General features: G+C 40.0%; 1 protein-coding gene and 1 pseudogene across 2 annotated transcripts; both read left to right on the top strand.

Annotated features, from left to right (window-relative positions):
• Positions 1-43: 43 nt before the first annotated feature.
• On the top strand, positions 44-10,593 carry LOC111611772 (NXPE family member 3-like). 2 transcript variants are annotated; one of them, XM_023349720.1, is made up of 8 exons: positions 44-302; positions 4,106-4,264; positions 5,674-6,135; positions 7,639-7,934; positions 8,932-9,002; positions 9,354-9,386; positions 9,531-9,719; positions 9,794-10,593. In XM_023349720.1, exons 2-8 carry the CDS (start codon positions 4,214-4,216, stop codon positions 10,339-10,341), a joined length of 1,650 nt encoding a protein of 549 aa, XP_023205488.1. In that variant the 5' UTR covers positions 44-302; positions 4,106-4,213; the 3' UTR covers positions 10,342-10,593. The 2 variants fall into 2 exon arrangements, with proteins under 2 accessions (XP_023205488.1, XP_023205487.1); XM_023349719.1 differs by lacking the exon at positions 44-302 and adding an exon at positions 707-959.
• A 3,287-nt stretch (positions 10,594-13,880) lies between these two features.
• Positions 13,881-27,208, top strand: LOC102219895 (annotated as a pseudogene).
• The last annotated feature ends 549 nt before the right edge of the window (positions 27,209-27,757 follow it).

Below are 27,757 nucleotides of genomic sequence, written 5' to 3'. Positions count from 1 at the left end.
GTTTATTTTCAGTTTCTGTGTCTCTTAGTCTCCGTATTGTATTGTCTCCCCTTGAGTGTTCCCAGGTGTTTCTTGTCTCCTTGATTACCCTCTGTGTATTTAACCCCACCTGTGTTCTTTGTTCCTCGTCGTGTCTGTCTAGTTTCCAGTTGTCACCTGTTGTGATCATTGCTCTCTGCTTCACTGTGTTCTGGACTTTTGGATTTTGGATTTGCCTCTTATTAAATCTTCTACTTTATCGCTACCTGGGTTTGCTGCCTCTGCCTCACCACCACTCACACCGCAAAACCTGACAAATCAAGGTCTGCTTGTTATTCAAATTGATAAAAAGTTTTCTTTCTATGAAGACATACCTGATTAGATCAAGTCATTTTGTAATTTAGATTTTCTTTCACAATATATATAAATTCACTCATAAAGAACAGCATTTTATAAAAAACAAATGGTCTTTATTGGACCATTTATTGGAATATGTATATGGAGAAAAAACCTACAATGTATGTCTTTATCCATTAGGTTTGCCATTTTAAACTTCATATAAAGCTTTGTTTTTTTATTGCCAGCATAAAGTCACATGACGTCAGTATTTGCAAACACTTCATTGCATCTAGCGATGCGAAGTCCAGCTGGTTAATATTCATTTTATCTACGGCCTGAAACGTCTACATTTCCCTGGATACAGAAACATTTTAAGGGTTTAGATCATATTTAAAGTTCTTACATTTTACCAAGGCAATTAGAATTAAAAGGATTAGCTCTCAAAACAGAAATACTGAATGAATCATTTATTATTGCAGAAGTGGAAATGCAATCTTATCAGTCAAGGAGTGTCATAGTCAGCACACATTGTTGCTTTGCATACAAGGAGGGAGGGTGGCTAGAATTAACAGGAATGTCTGGTTCAGCTTAAAGAGAGGAAGAACAGAGACGTGTGGCTGACGATGCAGAAAAACACGAAGGTATACTAAAAAAATTAACTAACATTTCTTATTTCTTTTGAAAGAAACAATGCCACTTATTTAACATTTAAAGAATACTGAACTGTTATTTATTGTCGAGAGAAGAGGATTTACCAGCTTTTATTTGGAATGTAGTTTCTCTTGGATTGGAAAAAAACGGAGGTTGCCAAATAAGATCGTTTCTCCGTCTTCTGGCTTGTGGTGTTATTGAAATTAATAATGTGTTTTCAACCAACCTCAGGGAGAAAGCTTCTTACTTTTGAAATTTTACTGGCAGAAATGTTTGAATTATGCTTTTATTCTGAAGTATTCTGCATTATTTGTCAAGTTATGGTCATTCTTGCTCTACAAATCATTCATTTTCTTCTCAAAACGAGTTTTATCAAGTTAAAATTGCTTTGGCTTTCATTTTATACATAAAAACAGAGTCAGCTTGATCTTTAACACCTGGAAAAGCTCATGAGACAAAAACAGACATTTTGTTTGTGATGAAAGTACAAGATGTTCCACCTTCAGATAGAACTCGTGTTCATACAATACAATAATATAACAGGAAACCTTACAAGTAAAGATAAACTTAACCTTGCATGAATATAAAGTAGGAAAAATGTATTTGTTATTCTTGGGTGTTTCAGGCTCAAAGATGAGTTTAACAAGTAGAAACACCTTTAGCAATAGTCACTAGAAACATGAACTTATTTATGGGTCCAAAATCCCAAACATTGCAGTGGAGCCATTTTTGCGTTTCTGCCAGTTAAGGACTGGTATTTCACCAAACTCATCGAAATACAAGCACAAAAAGCTTTTGAGTGATTATGAAGTGTGATTGTCTAGAGTAGGAGTTGGTCATGGCAGGATACATGTGTAATAAATGTCATAATAGTTGATCATATCACGGCTTGGGGATGAATTTTTTCATGCTTTCCAGTGGCTGCTGTGGAAAAATTCAGCTCTGCTCACCAAATATTGTACTTCCTGTCAGTACACAGACAGCGGTGGATTAGGATTGGTCACAGCGAGTTTGGAGAAATTCTACTGTAATGTGTCTAATTTAGAGCCAAGCGTATGGTGACATGACATCTGACTCCGCCCTGCCACCATGGCCACATCCTACGGAGAAAAGTCTGTACTTTAAAGGTTCCATTCTTCCCTTTGACCTCAGTGAGAGGTTTTAGCTACATTTCTCTGTACTTTCACCGTCAAAACTCCAACTTTCCCTCCAGAGTCTCCAATACTGCAATTAGACTGTGTGCGGTAACAGCTTTGTAACAATGGATAAGTAGATAGATTCCTGAAAAAATAATCAACTTCACTAACACCTTTGCTTTTAACGCAGTTCTTCCCATCGCTGATGATGAGTCTAAGGTTGGAAGCTCTCCTTGCCATCTTCAGATCATTCTAGTTACTTCAGTCAAATAAACATCTTTATTTTAAACCTAAATTTTAAAAAAGTTTTAAGAGGGGTATAGATATTTCTTTCCCTCAATCATGAGTAATAGTTGTTTTCATAATTTAGTGTTTTTACTGTATTATAAAGACAATACAACAAAAATACTGCAGGCTGTTTGGCTTTTATAAATATAAGTAAAATATTGTCGCCATGTTGTTTATGCTGCAATGCATTCTGGGTAAATGACGTATGCTTGGTCAGATTGCAAGAGCTCCGTCCAGCCAGAACAGGAACGAGTAACGTCACTAAACCTTTTCAATTCCAACTGGAGCGATAAAAAGCCGACCAAACTGAGGAAGAAGTTGGTGTTTGTGCTGCTGCTGCTGCTAACTTCAGCTTCGTAAATGAAGCAATTAAGTAGTTGACGTGTTGTGTGTGTGGTTTGGTGTTCGGACCGGTAACACCTGTTTAGAGGTCTGTGATTTCACATTTGTTACAGGCTTCAGAAGCAACATAACTTCCTTATTTAAAAGAGCTTCCAGTGCTGCTTGTCTCTAATGTTTCTTCCAGCGTCTTTCACTCGCTCACTAGCCTGTGGCAGGGTTGACGTGTTTGTTGTGGGGCATTTGGTTTTTGGCTTGTGAGGGTTAAGACCACCTGTTGTATCTTTTATCAATTTTTGCTTGTAAAAATGACTCAAAGTCTTCTGGAGAGAAATGTTGAGAGCATAAATGTGGTTCCTGTAGACGTGTTCTCCCATTGTGCTCTGATTTAATTTTCACATGAAGATATGTAGACTCACCTCACCTTTTTTTTTCTTTTTTTTATTACAGCCTTTAGCAATGCTAAATTTACAACAGTCAAATGCAATATGATAATCAACAACTCAGGTAGTTAACCTTTCTGTGTTTACTCTGTAGATTCCAGTACAGAATGGACTGAACAGGGTCATTAACCCAGCATGGATTGAGCAGATAAAAAAAAAATCATCTTCCAAGGGTGAAAAATATAATGAAAGCAACACATAAAAGTCCAACAAATGACCTTGAGATTTTACAATGAGTTCAAAAGCTCAAACAGCCAGATGTATGCCGTATCCTTTCTGTGGGATTTACTACCCTGAGAGCTTCCGTGTGACAAAATAGAGCAATCCTAGCGTGCATTGTCTAAACCTGCTGAACATTTCAGGGACAAGGGTTGCTGGTTGTGATCTCCAGCGATCTCCAAACATGACACAACTATAAACGCATACACTCATGCCTAAGGACAATTTAGAGAAACCAATTGACTTAACTGGTGTGATTTTTGACTTTGGGAAAGAACTAATGTACTCAGAGAAAACCCATGTATGTAATGGGAGAAGATGCAAACTCAATGCAGAAAGACTCCAGGCTGGAATTCAAATCCAGGACCTTCTTGTTACAAGGTAACAACGGTAACAACTGTGCCATCATGCAGCCAGAGAACAGATGTTTCACAGAATAATATCCCCCCCAAAAGTGAGGAAGTAGAAGAAAGAAGCAAATCTTTCCACTTAACTTCAATCTACTTACTTCCGCAATAGTGCCGGCGCTTTGGCTCCACCCTGCAGTGCAGAGCTGCAGAGCTACCAACCTGCAACTTTTAGATCAATTCCTGCTCCAACAAGCCGGAGTCAAAAGGCTGACATCCCTCACAAACAGTAACTCAGCTCTGCATTATTTTCAAAATCGATAGTCATTGACCTGGGTGCTTTTTTGATTTTCTTTTAACACAGAGCCAGATCGAGTCGTCACTCCTGCTGGGAGGCCAAGCTTTAAGGAAACGTTTTCCTCTGAAGTACGGATGGCTCTTTCTGTTGTTGGCTTTTGTTGTCTTATGGGTCATGTTTAGCAATCCCAACGTCGCTGATCACATAACCGGTAAATTAGCACAGGTGAGTATTTGTCATCTTTCAAACATGAACTTCAACTTCATAAGCATTGTAGGCTGGTAAAAGTACAGCTTTCAAGTTCAATGAACCAAGTTTATTTGTGTCGCACATTTCAGCAACAAGGCAGTTTAAAGTGCTTTACATCATGAAAACAAAAAAATACAGTCATAAAAGACACCAGAAAAAAAATTATTATAATAATTTATTAAGCAGCTTTTCTATCCAATTATGAATTGGTTAATCAAAAATCTTACCAAATGAACCCTACACTGTATCATGTTTTATTTATTGTAAGAATTATGGATAGAAAATTTGGTTACTACAATAATCGTTAGCTGCAGCCCTAGTTGATTTAGTTATGGGAGCTTTTTGACTGATAACTCCCAATCTTTGGGAAAGCTTCTGGACCCGAAAAGTATCAAAACCCAAATGGGAAAAAGAAGGAATTGTTGGGTTTTCAAACAAAATATTCAGTTCTGGGCGTGCCGTGGTGGCGTAGTGGTTAGCGCGACCCATATTTGGAGGCCTTCAGTCCTCGACGCGGCCGTCGCGGGATCGACTCCCGGACCCGACGACATTTGCCGCATGTCTTCCCCCCTCTCCTTCCCCGTTTCCTGTCAGCCTACTGTCATATAAGGGACACTAGAGCCCACAAAAGACCCCCTGGACGGGTAAAAAATATTCAGTTATAGTTTTATGCTAATGCAGGGTGTCAGGTTTGACACCTATTAAAGACAAGTTGAACAAACACAGAAAAGACAAGAGAGTTAGATTCTTTTGTGCTCGCGAGGAGAACGGACAGAGATGTGTTTACAGTTACAAATCTCCAACCGCTCTGAAACACATTTGTCCGCTCCTCTCTTTTTATTACTTTCAGAGTCCCTATCACAGAGAGCACTGCAACTCTAAAGGGGTGGGGACAGAACATTTAGTTGCAGTGCTAATGACAATCACTAACTAAACACATGTTATCTTGCATTAAAACACAGAGTAAAAAGAACAGGTCGTATATCTTCAAGGCGACGATTCTTCAGCTATCTTAACAGTTCAAAGGAAGAAGAAGTTCCTGCTGAGCAATAAACCCCGTGAGCACGGTTATCACTCTTCTCTTCAGGGAGGCCCTCTTGTGAAGACGGAGATAAAGTAAAACAAAAACATACAGAAACAGTCTTTATGTTGAAGGAAAAGAAGACAATCAAGGAACATCATATAAGTAACACTATTGTTATAAAGGAAACAACAAATATATGATAATATACATATTTCACCTAACACAGGGTCACCTCAATATATAAAATCATGGAAATGTTAATATACAGAATTTTAGGAAGTTATCATAATTAATCAATAATGTGTAAAGAAACTGATTTTATGGCACTTGATTTGTTCAATCTCTAAACTTTATTCTCTAGTTGAAGAACAAAGTCCCGACCACTGAGGCTCTGATTCCCACCACCAGAACTCTGAAACGTCCCACTGAGCCTCCTAAGCCAACCAGTTTCTGCTCCTTCCACTCTGTGTTACCTGAAGACGCTCTTGAGTTAGAATTTTTAAAGAACTACATCACCTGGCCTGAAACACCATCTGTCCCAGCCAACTTCTGTCTGAATGACACCAGTCATCCCGCTCACAGCACGTTCACCATTCTTCCACGTGACGGAGGGGGAAGTTGGCATGTTGGTGATCAGCTGGAGGTTTTGATCAAAATTAATGACTTTCTTGGTCGCCCCAAGAAATCTGGCGGAGACGTCCTGTTTGCTCGGCTGCACAACCGAACTGTTCAGGCAGGCGTGGTGGGGAAAGTCTTTGACCATCGCAACGGTTCCTACACGGCCGTATTCTCTTTACTCTGGGAAGGAAGCGCACAGGTTGAGGTAAGACTGAATGTTTTTCTCTTAAATGAGCAAATAGTGTGAGCTAGATAAGATCTCCTTTTTTACTTTCTCCTAAATAAGCTTTTTGTGTCGCGAGGTCTGGAGCTAGTGGGCAAAGAGACATAAAAAGCTTTAGGACATTTGTCATGCAATAGAAAAGAGCTGAATATAAACTAATTATTACTTTTACCTTTGAAAGAGCTTGGCCTCGTTGCCTGTTGGATGCGGTACAAAACCTTTGAAAGCGTGGGAGACCCTGTGTTCACATTTGAGCGTCTTTGGCTTGTAGCAGAACCAGGGCTCACCGGTGTGGGTGTCAGTGAAGTTGCACAGCTGCTCCGGGGGAGCCTTAAGGCACACGTTACAATTGGCATCCTCAGTGACTGAGCCTGAGCGGAAGAGGCTTTGAAAAAGAATCCTGCCAGGCTTTTCCAGGTTGACTCTCTCTAGGACTGTGACTGCCTCACTGGAGTGGACCAGGGTCACCTGTTTGAAAACGACAAGAAATCTCACAATACAATTTCTCTTGTGAAGTACTTAACTCCACTTCAGTCCTGAAGAAGGGACAACAGAGACTGTACTTGCTGAGGATTCTCAGGAAGAACAACCTGAGAACTGAGTTCTTGGTGTCCTTCTATCGCTGCTCTGTGGAGAACCACAGTGGGATTAGAACCACATCCCACTGTGGTTCTCCAGCTCCACTGTGGCAGAGAGGAAGCAGCTCCACAGGGTCATAAACACCACCCAGAGACTGATCGGCTGCCTTCTTCCATCTCTGGAGGAGATGTAGAGGACCCAATGCGTCCAGAGAGCCCGCAGTATCACCAAGGACACCTCACACCCCGGCCACCACCTCTTCAAACTCCTGCCTCTGAGGGCAATAAAGTCAAGGCCAAACAGACTAAAAAACAGTTTCTACCCAAGAACTGTTGTTGCCCTTAACACAACTAATCCATCTAAAACCTTATTTATTTATTTTTTCCTTGACATCCCAGTTGTTCTGCTTCTACCATATTTTTTATATTTATTGAGATAAATTTATTTATTGTTTTCTTATTCAGTTATTTGACTTGCCTCCGAGAGTTGCACTTTTTAAAAATTCATTGTGCTTTCTTCATGTACAATGACAATAAAAGAAATTCTGATTCTGATGAACTTAATAAATGTCCCGAGAGGAATCACCCAACTACAACACCAAAGGAAGATCACTGATCATACAAACCGTTTGGATTAAGAATCAAATGTCACTCAACTTGTATTTGAAGGCAAACAAGTAAATATCTTTGGCAATATAGTACTATGTCACATTTACCAGTGAGATTTTCCAGTCCTGACCCAGAGAAGTGACATATTATTCCAGTTCATTTGCTATGAGAGGTTTTTCTGTAATAGATACTATCTATCTTACACAAATAAAAGCTTTGACTTTTGGGTTTTACATATATTTAAATCTTACTTCACAAGATAAATTGCATTTTGAGATTTCTTGTGGTTTTCAAACAGGTGACCCTGGTCCACTCCAGTGAGGCAGTCACAGTCCTAGAGAGAGTCAACCTGGAAAAGCCTGGCAGGATATTTTTTCAAAGCCTCTTCCGCTCAGGCTCAGTCACTGAGGATACCAATTGTAACGTGTGCCTTAAGGCTCCCCCGGAGCAGCTGTGCAACTTCACTGACACCCACACCGGTGAGCCCTGGTTCTGCTACAAGCCAAAGACGCTCAAATGTGAACACAGGGTCTCCCACGCTTTCAAAGGTTTTGTACCGCATCCAACAGGCAACGAGGCCAAGCTCTTTCAAAGGTAAAAGTAATAATTAGTTTATATTCAGCTCTTTTCTATTGCATGACAAATGTCCTAAAGCTTTTTATGTCTCTTTGCCCACTAGCTGTGGGAGGTGTGTGCAGTAAGACTTTAGTGGAGTTGACTGTTGTTCACAGACTTCAGAAGCAGACATGTATTTACTTAAAAAACTGACATCTTTTCATCTTTCAGGTGTTTTTTGGCTTTGGTTTGTTTTGGTTTTTGTATCTTTTTGTTGTTGATGACATTGAATCATCAACAAGTTGATGACGGTGCAGGAGTTTATAATTCAGAAGTGACCAACAAACTAAAATGTTGCCGAACCAGAAAAACTTACCATCAACATTCAAGATAAACAAAGACTGTATGAAATACTTTTAAAATGTCCCCAATAAGACAAAAAGGAAGACAATATTTGTTTCTTGTTACTATCTCAGACAATTTTATTTCCTTTTTTTTTTCAATGTAACCTATCTGGTAGGGTAGCACTAAGACTTGCTGTCTGACTGCCGTAATGAAGCCGAACAGATTTACTTTCAAAAGTGGAGCATTAAGGCTTTCACTATTATGCTCCACTTGATATTTATGTCAACAAAACTTTATTGGTAACTGTTTGGGTTTATCTAAAAAGTAATAGACACAGAGTCAAAAGGAAAATGGAGATAAAACTTATCTGCAGTTTTCTGTCGGGATAACAGCATCAGAGAGTCTGGCCTTGAAAACCTGAACAAGCTAATAAGAAGGCTAGCTCTGTTCTAGAGACATGGAGCCTGATGGACCTGTGGTGGAAAGTAGATTAGACACACAATGAACAAGTACAACGATAATCTATACTTCGTTTACAAGTAATGCAATGTGACTAACCTGAATTGAAGTCAATTGAATGAAAGTAAAGAAAATGTGCCATTCAGTAAGAACGCTCACTGGAATTAGCTGTTAAAATTTGTTTTGATTTTAGTAACGAGTCTTTCATACAGTTTCTTTGCTCTTGTTACAGTGGTGTCAACTTGAAAGTCTCCATTCCGTCTTCAGGATCCTCCAACATCACCATTTTACCAAAACTAAAAGGTAAAAGTTGCTATATTGTCATAAATGTGTTACAATGAATCATTGATTGCCTGACATGCATGGAAAAAGTGTAATCAGTTATTCTGTGTGTGGCTTTCTCAAAACAACTTTGTCCAATGGCATTTTATAATTTACATGATGTGTTTGGACTTTATTTCAGGTACATAAAACGGAGTTAAATGTGGTTGCATAACATGTGACACATTCATTTAGAAAGACATGCATTTTTCTTGAAGAAACCGTAAAATACTGATTTGCTATGAAACTACGATAATGTAGAACAGCTGTTTGTTCTGCTCAAGTTACTATCATAAAACACAATCATTAAATATCATTTGTTTTTTCCTCCAGTTCCCAATGAAACAGTCCCTGTTAACATGTCAGGTAAAGTTGCTGTTTGTATAATTGGGTAAAAGTTTAATATCCACAAAGGTGTTTCTGTAAAGTAATGCTGGCATTCACTTTCTATGTCTTAACATCATTTTGGTTTTCTTTTCTTTTTGTTCGTCTGAATCTCCCCTCATCTAGAAGCCATGAGAGGAGCTGGTCCTGTTGGTTATTACTACCAGGGTGTGTGGCGAGCACTGGACGGCACCACAGTCCATCAGTTTAACAACGCCACAGCAATCAGCCAGTGTCTGAAAGGGAAGGTTCTCCATCTGTATGGAGACTCCACCGTCAGGCAGTGGTTTGAATTCTTAATAGCTAAAGCTCCAGGTAGATACTCAGTAGAAATGTTTGACAACAATTCAAATTGGTTCCTTCTGACTTGTTCTCTGTTAAACTTTCAGATCTCAAGAAGTTTGACCTGAAAACCCCCCCAAAAACTGGGCCCTTTATGGCCTTGGATTATAAAAACAACATTTTATTGACGTTCCGCTGCCACGGCCCTCCCCTCCGTGCTCCTCTATTGCCGGTCAGCCAGTTCCACTTTGTTGCCAACGAACTGGACAGCGTGGTTGGAGGAACAAACACTGTAGTCATTTTTGGCGTCTGGGCACACTTTGGCGTTTACCCTGTGGAGGTCTACATCCGACGTCTGCTGAGCATAAGGAGGGCAGTGGTGCGGCTGTTGACCAGAGCTCCAGGTACTCTGGTTATCATCAGGACTGGTAATCCCAAAAAGCTGACGCTACGTGAGTCACTGACCACTGACGATTACTACGCATTGCAACGAGACAAGATACTCAGAGCAATATTCAAAGAAGTTAATGTCCGACTGCTGGACGCCTGGGAGATGACCCAGGCTCACTACCTTCCACATGACCTCCACCCACCTCAGCCCATAATTAAGAATATGATAGATGTTATTTTGTCCCACATATGCTCCCAGAGGTGAAATTTAAAGACACATGGAAGAAGTAGAAGACTGTAGATCTGTGTGGTAGATCTGGTAACTATTGGTGATTGGTAACACATACTTACTGTTTGACTTTTGATACAAACAAATCCAGCTGTACGGAAGAGGGGAAAAAATATTAACAAAAAGAAGCAGATGCAGGGTTTGTGTTTTATGGGAAATGTAAGGACACTTTATGGTGTATCAAAGCTTTCGTTCCATTAAATATTCAATAAAAGAACATAACCATAACTATCTAATCTCTGAACAGTCAACATCCAATTTTATCTCAAACGTCTTTTCTCAAGCCTGTTGCCTCTAAGACTTTTTCACAACTTAATGTATTTTGATGTAAATCAATGTAGAGCTCTGCATTAATATGCTCATGTATGCTCGCTATGCTAGCTTAGATCTGGTCAGTTGTGTTCTGTGTGGTGTTTTTCAAGAAATTACTCAAATTACATGGTGATCACGGTGTAACACAGTTCTGAAAGTAATGGAGACATGGAGGTAACATTGACATAAACATTTGATATATAAATGACTCAAAAAATAATGAGTCAAAGTAATACTGTATAGTGAGTTGTACAGCTAATGTTAACAATAAGAACATTTATTTTTTTACCCTTCCAGGGGGTCTTTTGTCCCTTATATGATAGTAGGCCGACAGGAAACGGGGGAAGACATGCGGCAAATATCGTCGGGTCCGGGAGTCGAACCCATGACGGCCGCGTCAAGGACTCAAGACCTCCAAATACGGGTCGCGCTAACCACTACGCCACCACGGCATGCCCCAACAATAAGAACATTTATATCTGTTTATTTTTTTGCATGTTAATTAAGAAAACATTAAATTACTTAGTTATTAATGTAATCTGCACTTAGCACTAGTAACATTATTTCCATTACTGCAATAGAACGATTCTCTCTGAGTTTTATGTGTGCAGGTCCAGTTCTATGTTTTCAGCCTGCATTGCAAAGTCAGTGCATCCAAGCTGCTATAATCACATTTCTACATTAATGGGCGTGCTGTGGTGGCGTAGGGGTCAGCGCGACCCACGTTTGGAGGCCTTGAGCGCTTGAAGCAGCTGTTGCGGGTTCGATTCCCGGACCAGGTGATATTCGCCGCATGTCTTTCCCCCTTTCTGTCAGCCTACTTTCATATAAGGGACACTAGAGCCCACAAAGACCCCCTGGAGGGGAGAAAAAAAAATTATTACAGTTGTTTAAATGATTTGTTTCTTATTGATATGACATTTCTCTTGAATGACTGTAAAAACAAGTTTTCCAGCTTTGTAACAAATAACTAAATTAGCAAAATAATCCAGTTTCTTTTTCTTGTTAATATTGTATTTATTATATTTTCAATTTATAGGCTTTCATTAGTTTTGGTACATTTTTACTGCAATACATCAGCGTGAATTTTTTAATGATTTAGAATTTCAGACCCACCTTTCACCTTTCAATAAGACTATATAAATTCTACGAATCAATTATGATTATGTGATTAACTTACATATTTGGTTAGAGGACTTGATCAAGACATGAGGCTTAAAGTTTAGGACTTGGACTGGACATGTTAGGTCTGCAGGCTTGTGTGTAGGACAGTGGGTGTGTTTGTGTGTAACTTCCAATCAGAAGCAGCTTAACTGGTTCAAGGAGGAAGATACCAGATTGCTTTCCCACCTAGTAGAGTAAACAGGCGCTCCTGAGCTCACCTTTAACTATTCACAAATCACACCTTTAACTATTCACAAATCACACCTTTAACTATTCCAGTGTGTTTTCGCTTCCTGGACTAGTCTTCTACCCTCATCTTTATCAACTCTTGCCTATAGTTAAGCAGCAATGGCCAAATGAAGCCTGATGACGCAATGAGGCTTTAAAGCCCTTTGATTTGCCCAAAGGTTCATTACTTGGTGCTTCCTTCATTGCTCACCAGTGACATCTAGTGCTGAACTGAAACTGTGACAGCCTTGCCACTCAAATAAATCATGCTTCAAAAATATGACAACATGGCAGTGTATGAAAAATTGTCAAAACATTTTGTCAAACCTGTGTCCAGTAACAGTAGGGTCCATGGAATCATATTTAACTAAAATGATTGGCACCCAAATGTCCTGCTAAAATATTGACCATCAGTTGTGGTTGTCCTTCATTTTGTGGACTGAAGACATTTGATGTTTTGTGTCTTGACAGTGAAGTGTTTGTTGGGGCAGAGATGGTTTGTTTTGTGTTTGTTACTTCCTTTCTGGAAAAACTAGAATTTGTCTAACTTCTATTTTTCTAGGACTTCTAGTTCTGATTGAATAATAGGTATGCAGAAAATGTCACTCTTCCAGTGGCTGTTAGTCTGTTTCCGTTGTGAGTGTGTGTGTGTGTGTGTGTGTGTGTGTGTGTGTGTGTGTGTGTGTGTGTGTGTGTGTGTGTGTGGGTGTGTGTGCGTGTGTGTGTGTGTGTGTGTGTGTGGGTGTGTGTGTGTGTGTGTGTGTGTGGCTAAAAACTCTTTTTCAGCCACTGCTGATGAATGAAACTCTTCTCAAATGCTGCTATCGCTGCTGTTGCTCGACCAAGCTACCTACGACGCCCCACAAAGCAACACGGTTCATAGGACTTTTACTTTGAAAACTGACAGGCAAACTGAAGCAGCGATGCGTCCAAGTGACACGTGAGGCGTCGTTTGGCATCGACCACACGGTTTTCAGCAATACGACGCAAACATCAAAGCAAGGCAGATGTCCCGGTCGGACAGCGGGGAGGTGATGAGGTCCCGTCAGCCGGTCAGATCCTGAAAACGCGCAAAAAAATAAAACTAAATAAAATAAAATACCAATGCGACCCCGACTAGGCTGCGGATAGGGCCCTCAACCTTTCTTAGGACTGTGGGACGTTTAAGAGTTTTTAGCCAACATGACTCTTCCTTGTCCTAACTTTGGACAAGACTTGTCATCTAGAGGTCTTCCACTTGAGATTCCAACTGAGATGTAATTGGAAAGACTTGACTCTTACTTCTGATTTGAGAAGCGGTTGGTTGGTTTCACCTCTGCCTTACTGCTCACTGCAATTTGCAACTGTGTTGCTTAGTGGCTGCAAAAAACCACACTGTGACTCAAAACAGGATGGATTTGAGGAGCGCCGTGTCGAACTGGGCCAACAGCTAATCTGACACTGCAAACCTCTTACAGGGAAAACGACTTCTGCTGATCCTTTTGTCGTGACACTTCAAGTCACAGAAGATGAAAACTCAGCGTGTGTGGAATGACGAGAATTTCCACAAACATGTTTGTAGACTTGTCTTAGCTGCTACACAAGCATTGCAGAGAGATGTTCTGTGCTTCAGCGTTGAGAACTGCTCCTCCCAGATAAATAAACTAATTTTGTTGGATGAACTTGTTAAAAAGTAACAAAATAACCAGGCCTAAAGTATTCTGAGAGCAAGAAAGAGAGAAATAGCAGATTCTGGCAGCAAGGAAAGAGAATTAAACAGTGTTTTAATGTTGGGCCGAGCCGTGGAGGGAACAAAAAAAGGACTGAAGTACACAGAACAAGAAAGACTATCTGAAAACAAACAGGCAAACTCTGAATCCCAGAATTCCCCCATTTTCTTGCATCGTTGTTAGGAAGGAGGAGCCACAGATGGAAACCCTATGAAATCATAGAGTTACTGAACTGTATCCATGGCAGCTTTTTAATCTTTACCAGACGGCTTGGGGAAGACAGGCGTGAGACGGTCTAGATCTCGCTGGCTGAGAGTTAGACCGCGACTTTGAAGAAACATTCTGTCTGCAGTTTCTGAATCCGGGCCGGAAATAAGCCTGGACCTGGCTCATTGGAGCTCCTGCAGAAAAGTATCATCTGAAGAATCATACGTTCCCCCAAGAGACTGAGAGGAGTGTTTTCCTCGCCTCGGCCCTGAGAGAAGGCGCTCGTCCATTCGGCCCATACGGTTCACGTAAGCCGTTGTGTCTTTGGCAGATTAAGCCGATTCAGGATAAAATGTTTTTATTTCACTGTGTTTTGCTTTATTTGTGCTGGAAATATGGTGAGTGGTAAAGAGTCACCTCACTCTTTTAAATCCATGTTTTCTCTTTATTTCAACTCAGTGAGCTGCATATAATGTCTGGATATGCAGACATTCTAAATTGTGTCTCTGTTATCTTGACGGCTAAAGTTAAAGTTAAACTTCTGCTAATGCTGAGGTTGCAGCCACCTTCTGCCATAACCATAACTAACTGACTGAGAGCCGTGCAGCTATTAATTCCTGATAATCAGGTGTTGCAGATGTCAAAGACTAAGTTATGAGTCATTACTTTTTGTCATTAAAAGTATTTCTAACATGAAAAATCAAGTAAAGCCGAAGGAAAACATTTCAAGTCTTAAAATGAATATGACTGCTGTCACACCGTCTCAAATCTCTGGCCACAAAGTCCCACTGTCCCCTTCTGTTGGTAATCTAGATGAACTGAACATAAACTCCAAACAAACCCAATACTGATTGCAAGACAAAGACCAGCAGAGAAGAAGGAAATGAGAGCCAAATAATAGGATTCATAGTGTTTCACTCTTATCCTTTATTTGTTCTTTATTCTTCCATATACTTTTATTTATTTATCTATTCTTTTTCTGTTTGCTTACCTCTTACTACTATCGATTGTAGCAACCTGGCACTGCTGGCAGATGTTTAGTGTTTATAGTATGTAGAGCAGAGAGCTGACGTCGTTGTTTCTCCCTACATCCAGTAGGTGGCGCCGGTTGCTACAATCGATAGTAGCCATGCAGGCAACACTGACAGAACTGGTGAAACTGAGTGTGATTTGTAGGTCATGTTGTTGACAATGTTGTGTGAGAGTGAGATTAGATGCGATGTCCACTCCAAGACTGAGGCTTTGTCGTCTTTAACTCACTTTGCAACTCATTTCATGCTAGATTGAGTTCACTGACTATTTGAAAACACCCAGTTGCGCCAAAGTTTTAACTTTCAGGCTGATGTTTTGAGATGTTTCTGTTGTTCAATTTTTTTTTTTTTCTATTTTGTCATGTTTCTGCGAAGCGCACCACGCCCTCCTGCAGCAAACCTCACAGTTAGTGCTCTCGGTGTGGCGAGCGGCGCCGGTTTCCCTGCAGTCGTCTCAGTAATCAACATGGCTGAAAACAGACCAGACATGTTTCTGAAAATGGAAGTAGAAACATTAATACAGCTGTATAAATGTTTCACACTTACCAAAGCAATTACTTTGACTAAGACTAACATATCCAGTGGTTGTCAATCAAAGGCCATAAAGGCATGACTTAATGACAGTTAGTTGAATGTGACAGGTAGCAATCTGCGCATCATGTCAACATTCTTGGATGTGTTCCTAGTAAAACACAGAACAAGTTTGGTTTGTTTGCATTCCGTCCTGTTAAAATGTTCTGACCGCACCAGCAAATTTAGGGCTGTAACAAATGAAATCAAGACATTTAAAAAAAAAAAAAACTGCACTCTTTTGTCTTTTTTATTTTTATTTTATTCCCTCAGTAATTCTGGAGTTTTTGGGTAATTTTTTTCAGTTATATGTTTGCAAAACAAACTGGTTTTGGTCGGGTGGACTGTTTAGTTTGTAACTGGGGGGAGGGGGTAGCAACACTGTGGGTAACAGCTTAAAAATATTAAAAAGAGGATGTTTCTAGTTGGTTTGAATATATTCTGCTTTATTCAGGGAACCCAGGCTCTATATATGTTCCTAGCACTCAAAATGCGACTGTTTTAGACCGTATATGTCACACTTTTGAACACGATAGCGAGAAAAAAAACCCCCCACAGATTTTATCCTGAGGAACATGAGTGAGATAATTGTTCTGATTATCATTTTTTATGCTTTCTTTTGCTTCATGTAATTCTAAAATTCTATTATACTTTTATATCTGTTAATGGAAACACCTTATATTTTTGGCACAAGCTCTATTTCACTCAGAACTGTGGATATTTTTTAGGACTGAAAAAAGAAAAGCAACCGTTTGCCAGGAGAGCACTTGAACTTGGGCAAGACGTAGAAAGATGTTTGGAGTCGTTGCGCCGAAAGCAGTCAAGAAGGCTGATGTGAAACAAGTGCTGAGTCATGTTCTGTCAGAGAATGTGCGCGAAATGTGTGTATCAGAGAGAGTACTCTGTGTGTTTAGTACAGAAACTGAATTTTCTGAAAGTTATAATTTTGTGTTGGTGGATAGAAGAAATACTGACTTTCACAAGTTTCTTGTTAGGTTTTCTTTTAGCTTAATGGTTTCAAAGTTCAACGTTTAATCAGCATTTTTGATTTTAAAAACTGCGTCCATGTCGTCTCTCTTATCACATTGTGTAAAAATCCACTTTTTTTTGTGTTATGTAAAAAGTGTTGTGGGTGGTTGAGTAGGTTTGGCTCCAGACTGTCACCGACAGCCACGACAGTACGAATACAGTACAAATTGTTCTTTCATGCGTAATCCTGCACATTTCCCCCAAAACTGCAATATGTTTAGCTTCTTTTTTTGTGTGTGTGTGTGTTTTCGTTCAATTATAAAATTTTTATTATGAAACCTTTTGAAGTTCACAGGCACCATAAATTTAGTTTTATTCTTATTTAAAGAATTTGTTTATGTTAAACCACCATTTTAATATTTCAATTTCTGTAGGAAGTCTCCTGAAAACTATATGTATTTTTTTTATTTCATTATTTTATATATTTAATAATTATCTACTTATTTAATAATGTGGGGCCGAACACCGACCCCTGTGGTGCCCCCAAGGAAACGTCTGCTCTATGATCCAGAAGCTGTTGATACACAGACATGTTGGTCGCTGCCGGTCTCTGTTTGTTCTGTCAGCTCTTATCTCCCTTACAGCAACACTCACTCAGGACAGAGCAGAGTGGAGTTCAGCATGTGCTTTGTAATGGTAACTGACAGTAATTCCAGCCTTCAGTGAAAAGCCCTGCATTTATCAAGTAAAGTACAGGTCTTTGTGTGCTCAACCTGAATTACTGGAACATATATTAAAGCCAAGCCAACGAGCCAGATGAGAACCGGAATAGACAAACTCACAATAACCGTTTGCTGTGCAAAGATCCTCAGGAGTACATGCCGAACGAGTAGTTGAGATTTTAGTTTGTAGTGACAAAGATTTTCTAGAAATTCAAGTTCTTATCTTAATGAGCTTTTGTGTTCTGCACGAATAACTCTTTAGTGTAAGAGCTTCATGAAACGTGTATTTTTAAATTAATTCCATAGAATGTAGTTAGTTATTTCAATTTAGTTGTTAAATGTTAGATATTTCTTGCTAATATTCAAATATTTTTAGGGGATAAATTCATGCTATTCTCCCTTTCAGCTGTTCATGTACTCCTCTTGCACCGCCTCCACAGGTTCATACGCTTGACACAAGGCATGATGGTTGCCTCACTTCACCTGCCTCTCTTCTTAGAGTAAATTTTAACAAACATAAATTTGTCAGCAATAAGTAAATACAAAGCATTTCAATTTCCTTGGGTCTGAGGCTTGGGATTAAAGGATACTGTCGTTCTGTACTCTGAGATATGGGGACTCTGCACTCTCTTTCTGCGGACAATTGAGATTTCATATTCGTACGTATGGATTGCCTACATTTCTCACGACAAATTCCTTCATTTCCCACAATCCGAATGGATGCTAGCAAGTTTAACGAGCTCGTTGGGCATCTAGCTCTCCCCTCCACCTCAAAGTGACAGTCTGGCTGTTTCCCGTCCTTGCGACCGTTTGTGCCGACTCTCGTCCTCATCAGAATATGATAAACCAAACAGTTTAATGTGACACCAAGTACATATAAGCACTCATACACATGTGCACACGTACATGTACACCCACTATTGCTGGTAATTAGCAAAAGCAATAACTTAGCAAGGCTGACAATTAGTTGTTCCTTGAAACTCACAAACAAGATCTGGCTCTCATCTCATCTAATTTTAAGCCTTTTATCAGGATTCCATAGCCAGTCTCCACGAGGAAAGACAAAGGAGGCTAATGATGATGCTAAATATTATGAGACACATATAGAGGTGGAGCCTGGTTAGTCGGATGGCACAAGACACTGTCCTTTACAGACAGACCTCTGTCCATCAAATCTCTCTTCAGAGGAACAACACTAGTGAAAGCGGCGATAGTTGTTCACTTAGATGGTACTTTGGTGCTGAAATGGACAGGAGATATTTTAAATCTGAATACGTGTATTCAAAAGATCAAATATTTATAAAGTAGTACATAATGCAATAGCTTTTTAACTTGGAACGCTCCAAGAATGCAAATTGTGCCCAGCCTAAACACAAATGAATAAAGATGTTTCCCTTCTACTAAAACTTGCAATGTTATCATCCGAGACAGATAGGTAAAAGAAAACATTTTTCCCAGTACACGTGCTTGGCAATAATGTCAAATCTTGCATAAAGTTTCATTACACACATGATATCGTACTTCAAGCCTTTATGTTTGTTCATTTTTAAGACTACGACTTACAGTAAATGAGAACCTGAAATTCAGTTTCCCCGAAAAGTAGAACATCACATAAGACCAACAAAAGTGATGATATTACAGAAATCCTTAAGCAAGAACCAAACGCCCCAAAAGGCCATTATTGTTCATGATGCTACATTGAAACGTGTCATTAGAAAATTGAGTGGGAAAAGTGCACAAGCAACACCATTAGCCACAGTGTTAGAGGTTTGCAGTGAAATAGATTTTGTGTGATCTCTGTATCTGGAATAATAAATCCTTCTATGTCTCTTTTTCGTTTTTGTTTTTTTTTTTCAAGCAGAACACGTGTGAAAGAAAAGGTAGCGAATCTGCAAGATTCCCATGAACAAAATCTGAACTAGAAAACATTTTGTGAAAGCCAGATCGTGTGTGAATTCCTCCGAGACGAAACGGAGATATTGCAGCTAGTCAGTTTGCTGCTATTCTTTCATGTAATTATCTACTGTCTTTTTTCAAAGTGGAAAAAAACAGAACATAACCAAAATAAAACGCAGAGAGGAACATAAAATTGTGGGCTGGGAAAACCTGCGTAGAGAGTTAAGACTTTACTCTGCATCATAGGGCCTAGTTCAAGGAACGTGGTAGAACCAGGGCTTCTGCCAACTTGACAAGTTGCTCGAGTTCTTACGTTCTGTATCCGAATGCTGAAAGCAATGGTTCAATAAGGGCTGGGTTGTGTTATTGTTATCGACACACTGTTTGTGCCGCAATTATTTTTCCCTATTTGTAAATGTTGACTGAGGATAAATGGTTTTTTTTTTTTTCTTCAGAGAACAGAAAAGACGTCACATTATATTAATGACAAAGTAGCACCAACAACTGCAGCTCAAAGTGTAGAATTGTTCTGCGTGTCTTCACTGTTTTTTTTTCTACCCAGCACCCAAATATGTTGGTACTTATAAACATTTTAGCACAGAAACATAAGGGATAGATATTTACATATGGAATGTTTCTTTGACATTTAAATAACTACTAGACACGAATCTGTGGAAATTGATGAAATCCTTCGGTTTCGTTTACCTGTTTAAATCAGTTGAGGTGTAAGACAACACATCTTAGTTCAATGTTTTGGTTATCTTTGCAGATGCGTTTCCAGGAGCAGTGACCTGAACTTTGTTCTTGTTTTCTGGCACAAGCTTCTGCCCTATTGGTAGACTGAAAGCTTCAGTGTGAAGAGGAATGCATCTAGGTCTTGTTTTTTGTGGTCTCCTAAAACTGTGGACAGGTAACCGGTGTCCAAAAGGAGGGCAGGTCCTTGGGTAAAAATCAAAAGCTTTGGAAAAAATTCTAATTTTGACCGTCGTTATTGTTTACGTGTGAATGGAAACACTTCTGGAAACGGTGCTGTTTTTGGAAACGACTACAGGCCGAGGAGATAAAGGCGAACAGTTCTCAAAGTCTTACCTTTCCTCAAGCACAGAGTGTTCATCATTTGTTTGTGTGTTGCGAGGGAGTCTGGTCAGACAAAATTACAGAACTGTGGGCCACAGGTGAAGTAGGCTACGTTAGGCCAAAGGACAAAGAGACGCTCTACCACCACCTAGTGTTTATCCGTACATATCCCTGCCTGAGTAAATGGGTAACAGCGGTCGAAGTATCTATTTTTACAAACTAAAAATAGATTCTTTGTTTTAGTTTTCATTGAAACTAAAACTTGGATTAATTAACAAAAGTACATTTGGCTCTAGTTGGGTCGTGTTCACCCAAATACGCTCAATAACTTGCCCTGAAATGAAGTTATAACAATCCAAAAACAAATTAGAGTAAATATGTGGAATAAATAAGACCTGTTTATCATTCTTATTTGTCCTAATTCTTACCAGTCCCTTGTCCGGGAGTATTTTTCCACTTCAGAATACTGTGTTACATTTAATTAAAGTTTGACATAATGAAAACGATCTGATGTTAAATCACAGTGTCTTTTGGCCTGTGGCGAGCAGGAAACACCTGATGAAAACTAAAATGTTTTTTCAAACTCGTTAAGGTAAGTGGGCAGTCTTTAATGACAAATAAAAGTGAGGATGATGCAAAACCTCTAATTTATCTCTTTTTAGGGCACATTCAAAAGTGAAACGTTGCTTGTTTTGTGTGTTACTTTCAGTGCCAGACAAAGTCCCCTATAATAATGAGCGACAGACGTTACAGAAACATTCGCTCTCTGAAGTATGGCTCCATCTTCCTCTTCTTGGGTCTGACTGTCTTAGCTTTCATCTTATACACCAACAACCTCGCTGATCTGGGGACCATTAAAGTGGAACCAGTGAGTATATGGTCACTTTAAACACCTCCAGTTTTTCACTGTGTGTGTAAGACTGCTCTGTTTTAACAATATATGACATCGTTGGCCCAAAAACCACACTTAAAGGTATAAAGCAAATAAGAAAGTCAGTGACGAACACCCGATACATAAACGTGAGTCCTTCGACGGTTGAGTGTATATTCAAGTTTCAGAATAAAAGCCTCTCAATTTCATGTCAAAGCAGTAGCATGTTACAATCAGAGTGTTAACAGGATCTACAACAGCATGTAGGAAGCACTTAGTTTTAACCTTCATTGAGACTCAGATTAATAAGTGCACTGGAAGATCAAATTGTTCATGTGGCTCTTGACATGTTTCCATCTCCAAACTTTCTTCCAGCTTCAGATTAAAGTCAATGTCACGGTCCCTCCGAAGCATCCCACAACGTGCCCCAAGCCGACCACCGTCTGCTCCTTTCACTCACTGTCCCCACAGGAGCTTTCGGTCTTAAACTCCATAAAAGATGCTATTGTTTGGCCCAAAACACCATCTCTGCCATCAAAATTGTCCCTGAATAAGAGCAGTGATCCAGCCCACAGCACCTTCATCATTCTCCCACATGACAATGGAGAAAGTTGGCAAGTAGGGGATCAGCTGGAGGTTTTGATAAAAATCTCTGACTTCCATGGTCGGCCCAAGTCGTCTGGTGGAGACTTCCTGCTCGCTCGGCTGCACAACCCAACTGTTCGTGCGGGTGTGGCGGGGCGAGTGTTGGACCACAGCAACGGTTCCTACACGGCTGTATTCCCTTTACTCTGGGAAGGAAGCGCCCAGGTTGAGGTAAGATTCGAGAAAACATTTCATTAAATGTGGCTGTAGTCTGATTTCCAGCGGTTGCCTAAGGAATCCAGTTGCTGCCGGTGGTCGGGCAAACTCGTCCAATCTCCTCAGAAGAAACAATTGAGAATAGTTCATTTTGGAGCAGGTTTTCGATTCCTGTTCCAGATTTTTATGTGTTTCCAGTCATCTTCTGATGTTTTAGCTGAAGTAGTTTTACAAACGTACTTCACCTTCTCCACTGCTTGACAATTTGATGTCGACATTGCATCAGCGTATTTATCCGACAAAGCTAATGATCAATGCATGTAGGAAATTTGCAGTCTTTGTTTGTTAATAAGAACTTCTGCTACTTGCTGATAGTCAAGTTTATGCCAATCTGAAGCACTTCGCGGCCTTTCCCACGACAGCTGCTGAGTCCGAGAGCTCGTCCAGACTAACACAAATTTTGCAGTTGTGGTGCCTTTTTCAGAAGAAAGACAATTAAAATCACACATGAATAAAATTGTTCATGCGATAAGTTATTAAAAAGCCTTCTCCAACTGTTTCCTGTCGTCTTCTTCTTTGTGATTTCCCAGTTGTAACATCCTGATGTTCATCGTGTTACACGTGTGACGCAAAAGAGGGTTTCCGTTGCAGTTCTCACGAAATAAGCCAATTTCAATACAGCCAAAAAACACCTAGCGCCAAAACTTTTAGAAAAACTAGGGTTTTTTTTTTTCTAAATTGGTCTTTTTTCATTAAGCGAATTTATTTTCGAAATGTCAAATTGCACAATCGGATGGTCAATAGAAACGCAGCTATTGTGATGTCGCACATGTGACTGGTTCATCAACAAACGTTGGATCTGAATACTTTTAGGTCATTGGACTACTTTCAAAAGTGCTGCATGAAAGTGAACCAGACGAAATTAGGTTGTGAAATAGTTTTTAATCGAGTTGCTTTGAGTGTTCTGGTATTAAAAACGTCCTTGGTCAGGGGTTAGGACTCGGACACAGCAGCTGCTGATGAGGGATGGAGCTTCCATAGCTCACCACATGCCAAGTCATTGTATGAAAAACCCCTTTATGGTGGAAATGACCGACAATATTTAACCCAATATAAGTTTGACAAGTCTTAATGAACATTCTTCTCCTCCATTTTAACAGGTGACACTGGTTCACTCCAGTGAGGCAGTGACAGTGCTACAGAAACTGACCCAGGAGCAGCCTGACAGGGTATTTTTCCACAGCCTGTTCCGCTCAGGCTCGGCCACAGAAACCACCACTTGTAACGTATGCCTTCAGGCACCGCTGGAGAAGTTATGCAACTACACTGACCTCCACACAGGGGAGCCCTGGTTCTGCTACAAGCCAAAGAAACTGAACTGTGGCACCAGGATCACCCACGCCAAAGGAGGCTTCAGGCGAAACCTGAGGCGCATGGAGGAGAAGCTCTTTAACAGGTAAATGTATTGTGAAGTTATTGGTAACTTTTCTCTTTCATGTGACCAAAGGCATACATACAGTATATCGCAGTACATCTGATTAGTCGATAATGTATGGAAGATGCAGTGGTTTCTGTCAAATGCAGACTACATGTGAAACCCTTTTGCTATATTAGAGACTTTTCTCAGAGATGACATATTGGGTTCCCACTGATGCATGGCAGAGGTGTGGCGCACCAGAACTACCTCACACAATTGCAGTACAACATAATCTTATATATAATAAGCCAAAGTAAAGATGTCTAGATCCCTTAAGCTCCCTCTGTGTGGAAAGATTCCCTTTCACAAAGCGACTGCTCATATTGAGGTTTTTAAGTGATGTCCGACAAAGCTGTCGTAATCCTACACAATCTTGAAACTGAGGATTTAAAGAAATGTACCTTTAAACAACATGTGGCAACTTTTCCAATTAGCAATCTTGAGCTGCCCTGCAAGAAACGTGGGGGTTATTATTTTTGCAGAGACACCTCACTTCACTGTGCTTTCCTTCTTTTCAATTTGAACCTTCTAACATTTTACTTTTTACCTATTTTTTTTATTTTGTCAAAAAGCTTCGGACGACGAGAAACAATCATCGTGTACAGCTGCAAAGATGGGACATTTTTCCATGTTTTTTCACATTTTTAACACTTTACAACAACAAACGTCAATGTACTTCATTTAGCTTTGATAGGACAGAGCAGAAAAGTCGCACATAATGTCGTAAGAAAATAAAATTAAACCAATAAAAGTGGAGCATGCATTTACATTCGTTGCCACTCCGACTGGCAGTTTTTTGGGTTGCATCACTATAAGCTTTGAGAATTTACAGACTGAATATTTCTCTTCAGAACATAGCTCACATTTAGAAATACTGGATAGATGGAGTCTTTGAGCAACATCTACACAGATTTTCAGTCAAATTTATTTCTGGACTTTGGCTGGGCCATTCTAGCAAATGACATTACTTTAAACTAAAACCACTCCAATGGCTTGGCCCGTATGTTGATACAGGCCAAGACTTTTTTTTTTCCAGCATCAAACAGATTTTGTTCCAGAATTCTAAACATATTTATCTCCAATCACCCTCCCCGGCTTTGCTCCTGAAAAGCATTTCTGCTGCCCAATGCCGCCACCATGTGGCAATGGTGTGTTGTTGTTTCTAGTTAGTTTTTCACAACATTGAGCTTAGCAGGGGTCTCAAACTCCAGTCCTCGAGGGCCGCAGTCCTGCAACTTTTAGATGTGCCTTTGCTGCACCACACCTGAATAGAATAATTAGGTCATTAGCAAGGCTGGGAGAACTGATCTACACAAGGAAGAGGTAATTAAGCCATTTCATTCCAGAGTTTTGTACCTGTGGCACATCTAAAAACTGTAGGACAGTGGCCCTCGAGGACTGGAGTTTGAGACCTATGGTTTAGCGGGAGTAACTATGAGTAGCACGACGGCCACGTTCAAGCCGGAAAGCGGGTCGGACAAGCCTCGCGTAAGTAGCCAAATGACTCGTCATCTAATTAGTGATGCACATGATAGGACGAACGAGATTCCCACTGTCCCTAACTCCCATCCAGAAAGACCACAGACAATGGAACGGGGTTGGCATAATCAGTGGGGAAAGAAGACCCTGCTGACCTTGACTCAAGAAATCACGCTTCGTAGTTACGGGTCCAGCTGCTCAACCTCACTCATTCCTCAGATCCACCAATCAAAAGAGCGACAAAGCCCATAAAAGTTTGTTGACCTTGTATGAGAATAGGCATCCTCATCCATGTGTTTGCTGTTTCCCTAAAGACTCGCTAACTGTAAATGGGAATTCGTAGAACTGTCTACCAACTATGAATATTGACAGATATTCATACTAAACAGGTGACTTCTGTTAGCAGTTGTATTTTTGAAAAGTCCATGAAACAAAAGTTTGAAACACGTTTTAGATTCTTATTTGCAGTATTTGTAATAGTATTAGTTTCTCACATCAGAAATGAGCACAAGTGATTTTCACACTGATGTGATGAAATGTGAAAAGGTTTCAGACGTGGTGCTGTATGTATTCTCATTGGGTACTTTGGTATCATTTCAGTGACTTTTACGATTTTTTTTTGAATACTTGTCAAAAGAAGAAAGTAATTGACGAGGCTGGAAACAGCAATGTGCATTCCTGTACCACTGAGTGGACAGAATGACAAACCACGTCTCAAACCAAATCACAGAAAGCGACAGTACCTTATTAAAATTTTATTTTCTGTGCTTTTCTGTAGTGGCGTTAACATGAAGGTGTACATTCCGGCATCCGGACCTGCCAACGTTACCGTTTCAACAAAACCGAAAGGTACAACACTGTTTAATGATGACACTTTACTGTACTTTTGATTGTCCAATAAGCCATAAATTTTGTAACGTAAGTGAAGACATAAACTTTAGATCATTTTGACCCACTTTGCTGGTTCGTTCACCAGATCTTTACCAATTGGTTTTTTGTAGCTAAATACATACGAGCCAATTTGCAGATGTTATAATTTAATTTCAATTGAGACTAATTGATTGAATTGAAATTAAAGTTTTGATGATAGGAATTGCTGTCTGTGGTCTGGCTTGAAAGTAAGCCAGATCTCTGAGACTTGCTGTCTGTACTGCATCTATCATGATTAGAGAAACTTTGGCATTTTTTAAAATGGAATAAAAGTTTTGGTTACTGATTATCCTTTTGTAGTTTCCTTGGTTCTTTCTCTTTTTGCTTTTTCAACTGTGCTTCAGATAGTCCAGAGAAAGTTGGAAATGTTCTGAGGACCAAACCCTCTGGTTACTACTACAACGGTGTCTGGCGATCACTTGACGGAACCACAGTCCGTCAGTTTGACACCGCCACCAAAATGAGCCGCTGTCTGAAAGGCAAGGTGCTCCACCTGTATGGAGACTCCACCATCAGACAGTGGTTTGAATATTTAACTAAAACTTTACCAGGTAGACGCCCAATAGAGTCCTCTGGCAGTCATTCAAATTTGCTCATCCCACAATCTAATGTCTTCTCTTCGTCACGCTTTCAGGTCTAAAGATGTTTGACCTGAAAACTCCAAAGCAAAATGGGCCTTTCCTGGCTTTGGATTATCCAAACAACATTTTAGTGTCTTTTCGGTGCCACGGCCCTCCCATCCGTTTCAGCTCTGTGCCTGCCAATCAGCTACGATACATTGCCAATGAACTGGATGCTCTGCTCGGAGGGACCAACACTGTCGTAGTTATCGGCATCTGGTCGCACTTCAGCACTTTCCCTGTTGAGGTCTACATCCGGCGCCTGCTGACCATACGGAGGGCAGTGGAGCAGCTGTTGACCAGAGCTCCAGGTACGCTGGTCATCATCAGGACCGCGAACCCCAAAGCGCTGTCCCTCTACGAGGCTCAGACCAACAGTGACTGGTATTCCTTACAGCATGATAAGGTCCTGAGGGCAATATTCAAAAGAGTGAAAGTCCGACTGGTTGATGCCTGGGAGATGACCTTGGCCCACCATCTGCCACACAACCTTCACCCACAACCTCCTATCATCCAGAACATGATAGATGTTGTTTTGTCCCACATCTGCCCCCAGCAGTGAATTTTAAAGAGGCATCAAAGGAGTAGAATAATGTCAGTACTATTGTTATTGGGCATTATTCAGTCTACAAAATGACTTTTTATACAACCAAGGTGGTGTGCTAACTGACGTAAGACGTTGTTTCTTATACAATAAACGTAACAGTCTCAAGACTCATTAAACAGTCCCATAAAAAAAATATATATATACAGTACAAACCAAAAGTTTGGACACACCTTCTAATTCAATGGGTTTTCTTTATTTTCATGACTATTTGTAAGGCAAGAAATCCCACTTATTAACCTGACAGGGCAGGTTGACCTATGAAGTGAAAACCATTTCAGGTGACGACCTCTTGAAGCTCATCAAGAAAATGCAGAGTGTGTGCAAAGCAGTAATCACAGCAAAAGGTTGCTACTTTGAAGAAACTAGAATATAAGGGCTATTTTCAGTTGTTTTACACTTTTTTGTTTAGTGCATATTTCCACATGTGTTATTCATAGTTTTGATGCTTTCAGTGTGAATCTACAATGTCAATAGTCATGAAAATAAAGGAAACTCATTGAATTAAAAGGTGTGTCCAAACCTTTGGTCTGTACTGTATATATAAAGCACTTCAGCATTTTAACTAATGGAAGAGCCATCGTTTCCATTATGAAACATTTATAAAACTGACAACACTCAGGATGATGTTCCAGAAAATGTGAACATTCAGCAAACAAAAGCGCTGCTGCTGTCATAATTTTAATGCATTGGCTCAAAAATCCAAACGTTTGCAGTGAATAACT

Source organism: Xiphophorus maculatus, chromosome 17 (assembly GCF_002775205.1).
Source record: "Xiphophorus maculatus strain JP 163 A chromosome 17, X_maculatus-5.0-male, whole genome shotgun sequence".
NCBI classification, from domain to species: domain Eukaryota; kingdom Metazoa; phylum Chordata; class Actinopteri; order Cyprinodontiformes; family Poeciliidae; genus Xiphophorus; species Xiphophorus maculatus.
This window is presented reverse-complemented; position numbering and strand designations above follow the sequence as displayed.

Excerpts from the sequence above, each read along its gene's own strand:
- LOC111611772 (XM_023349719.1), top strand. Across the intron at positions 4,265-5,673 it reads TAACCGGTAAATTAGCACAG|TTGAAGAACAAAGTCCCGAC; the intron begins GTGAGTATTTGT and ends TTTATTCTCTAG. Across the intron at positions 9,720-9,793 it reads CTTAATAGCTAAAGCTCCAG|ATCTCAAGAAGTTTGACCTG; the intron begins GTAGATACTCAG and ends TTAAACTTTCAG.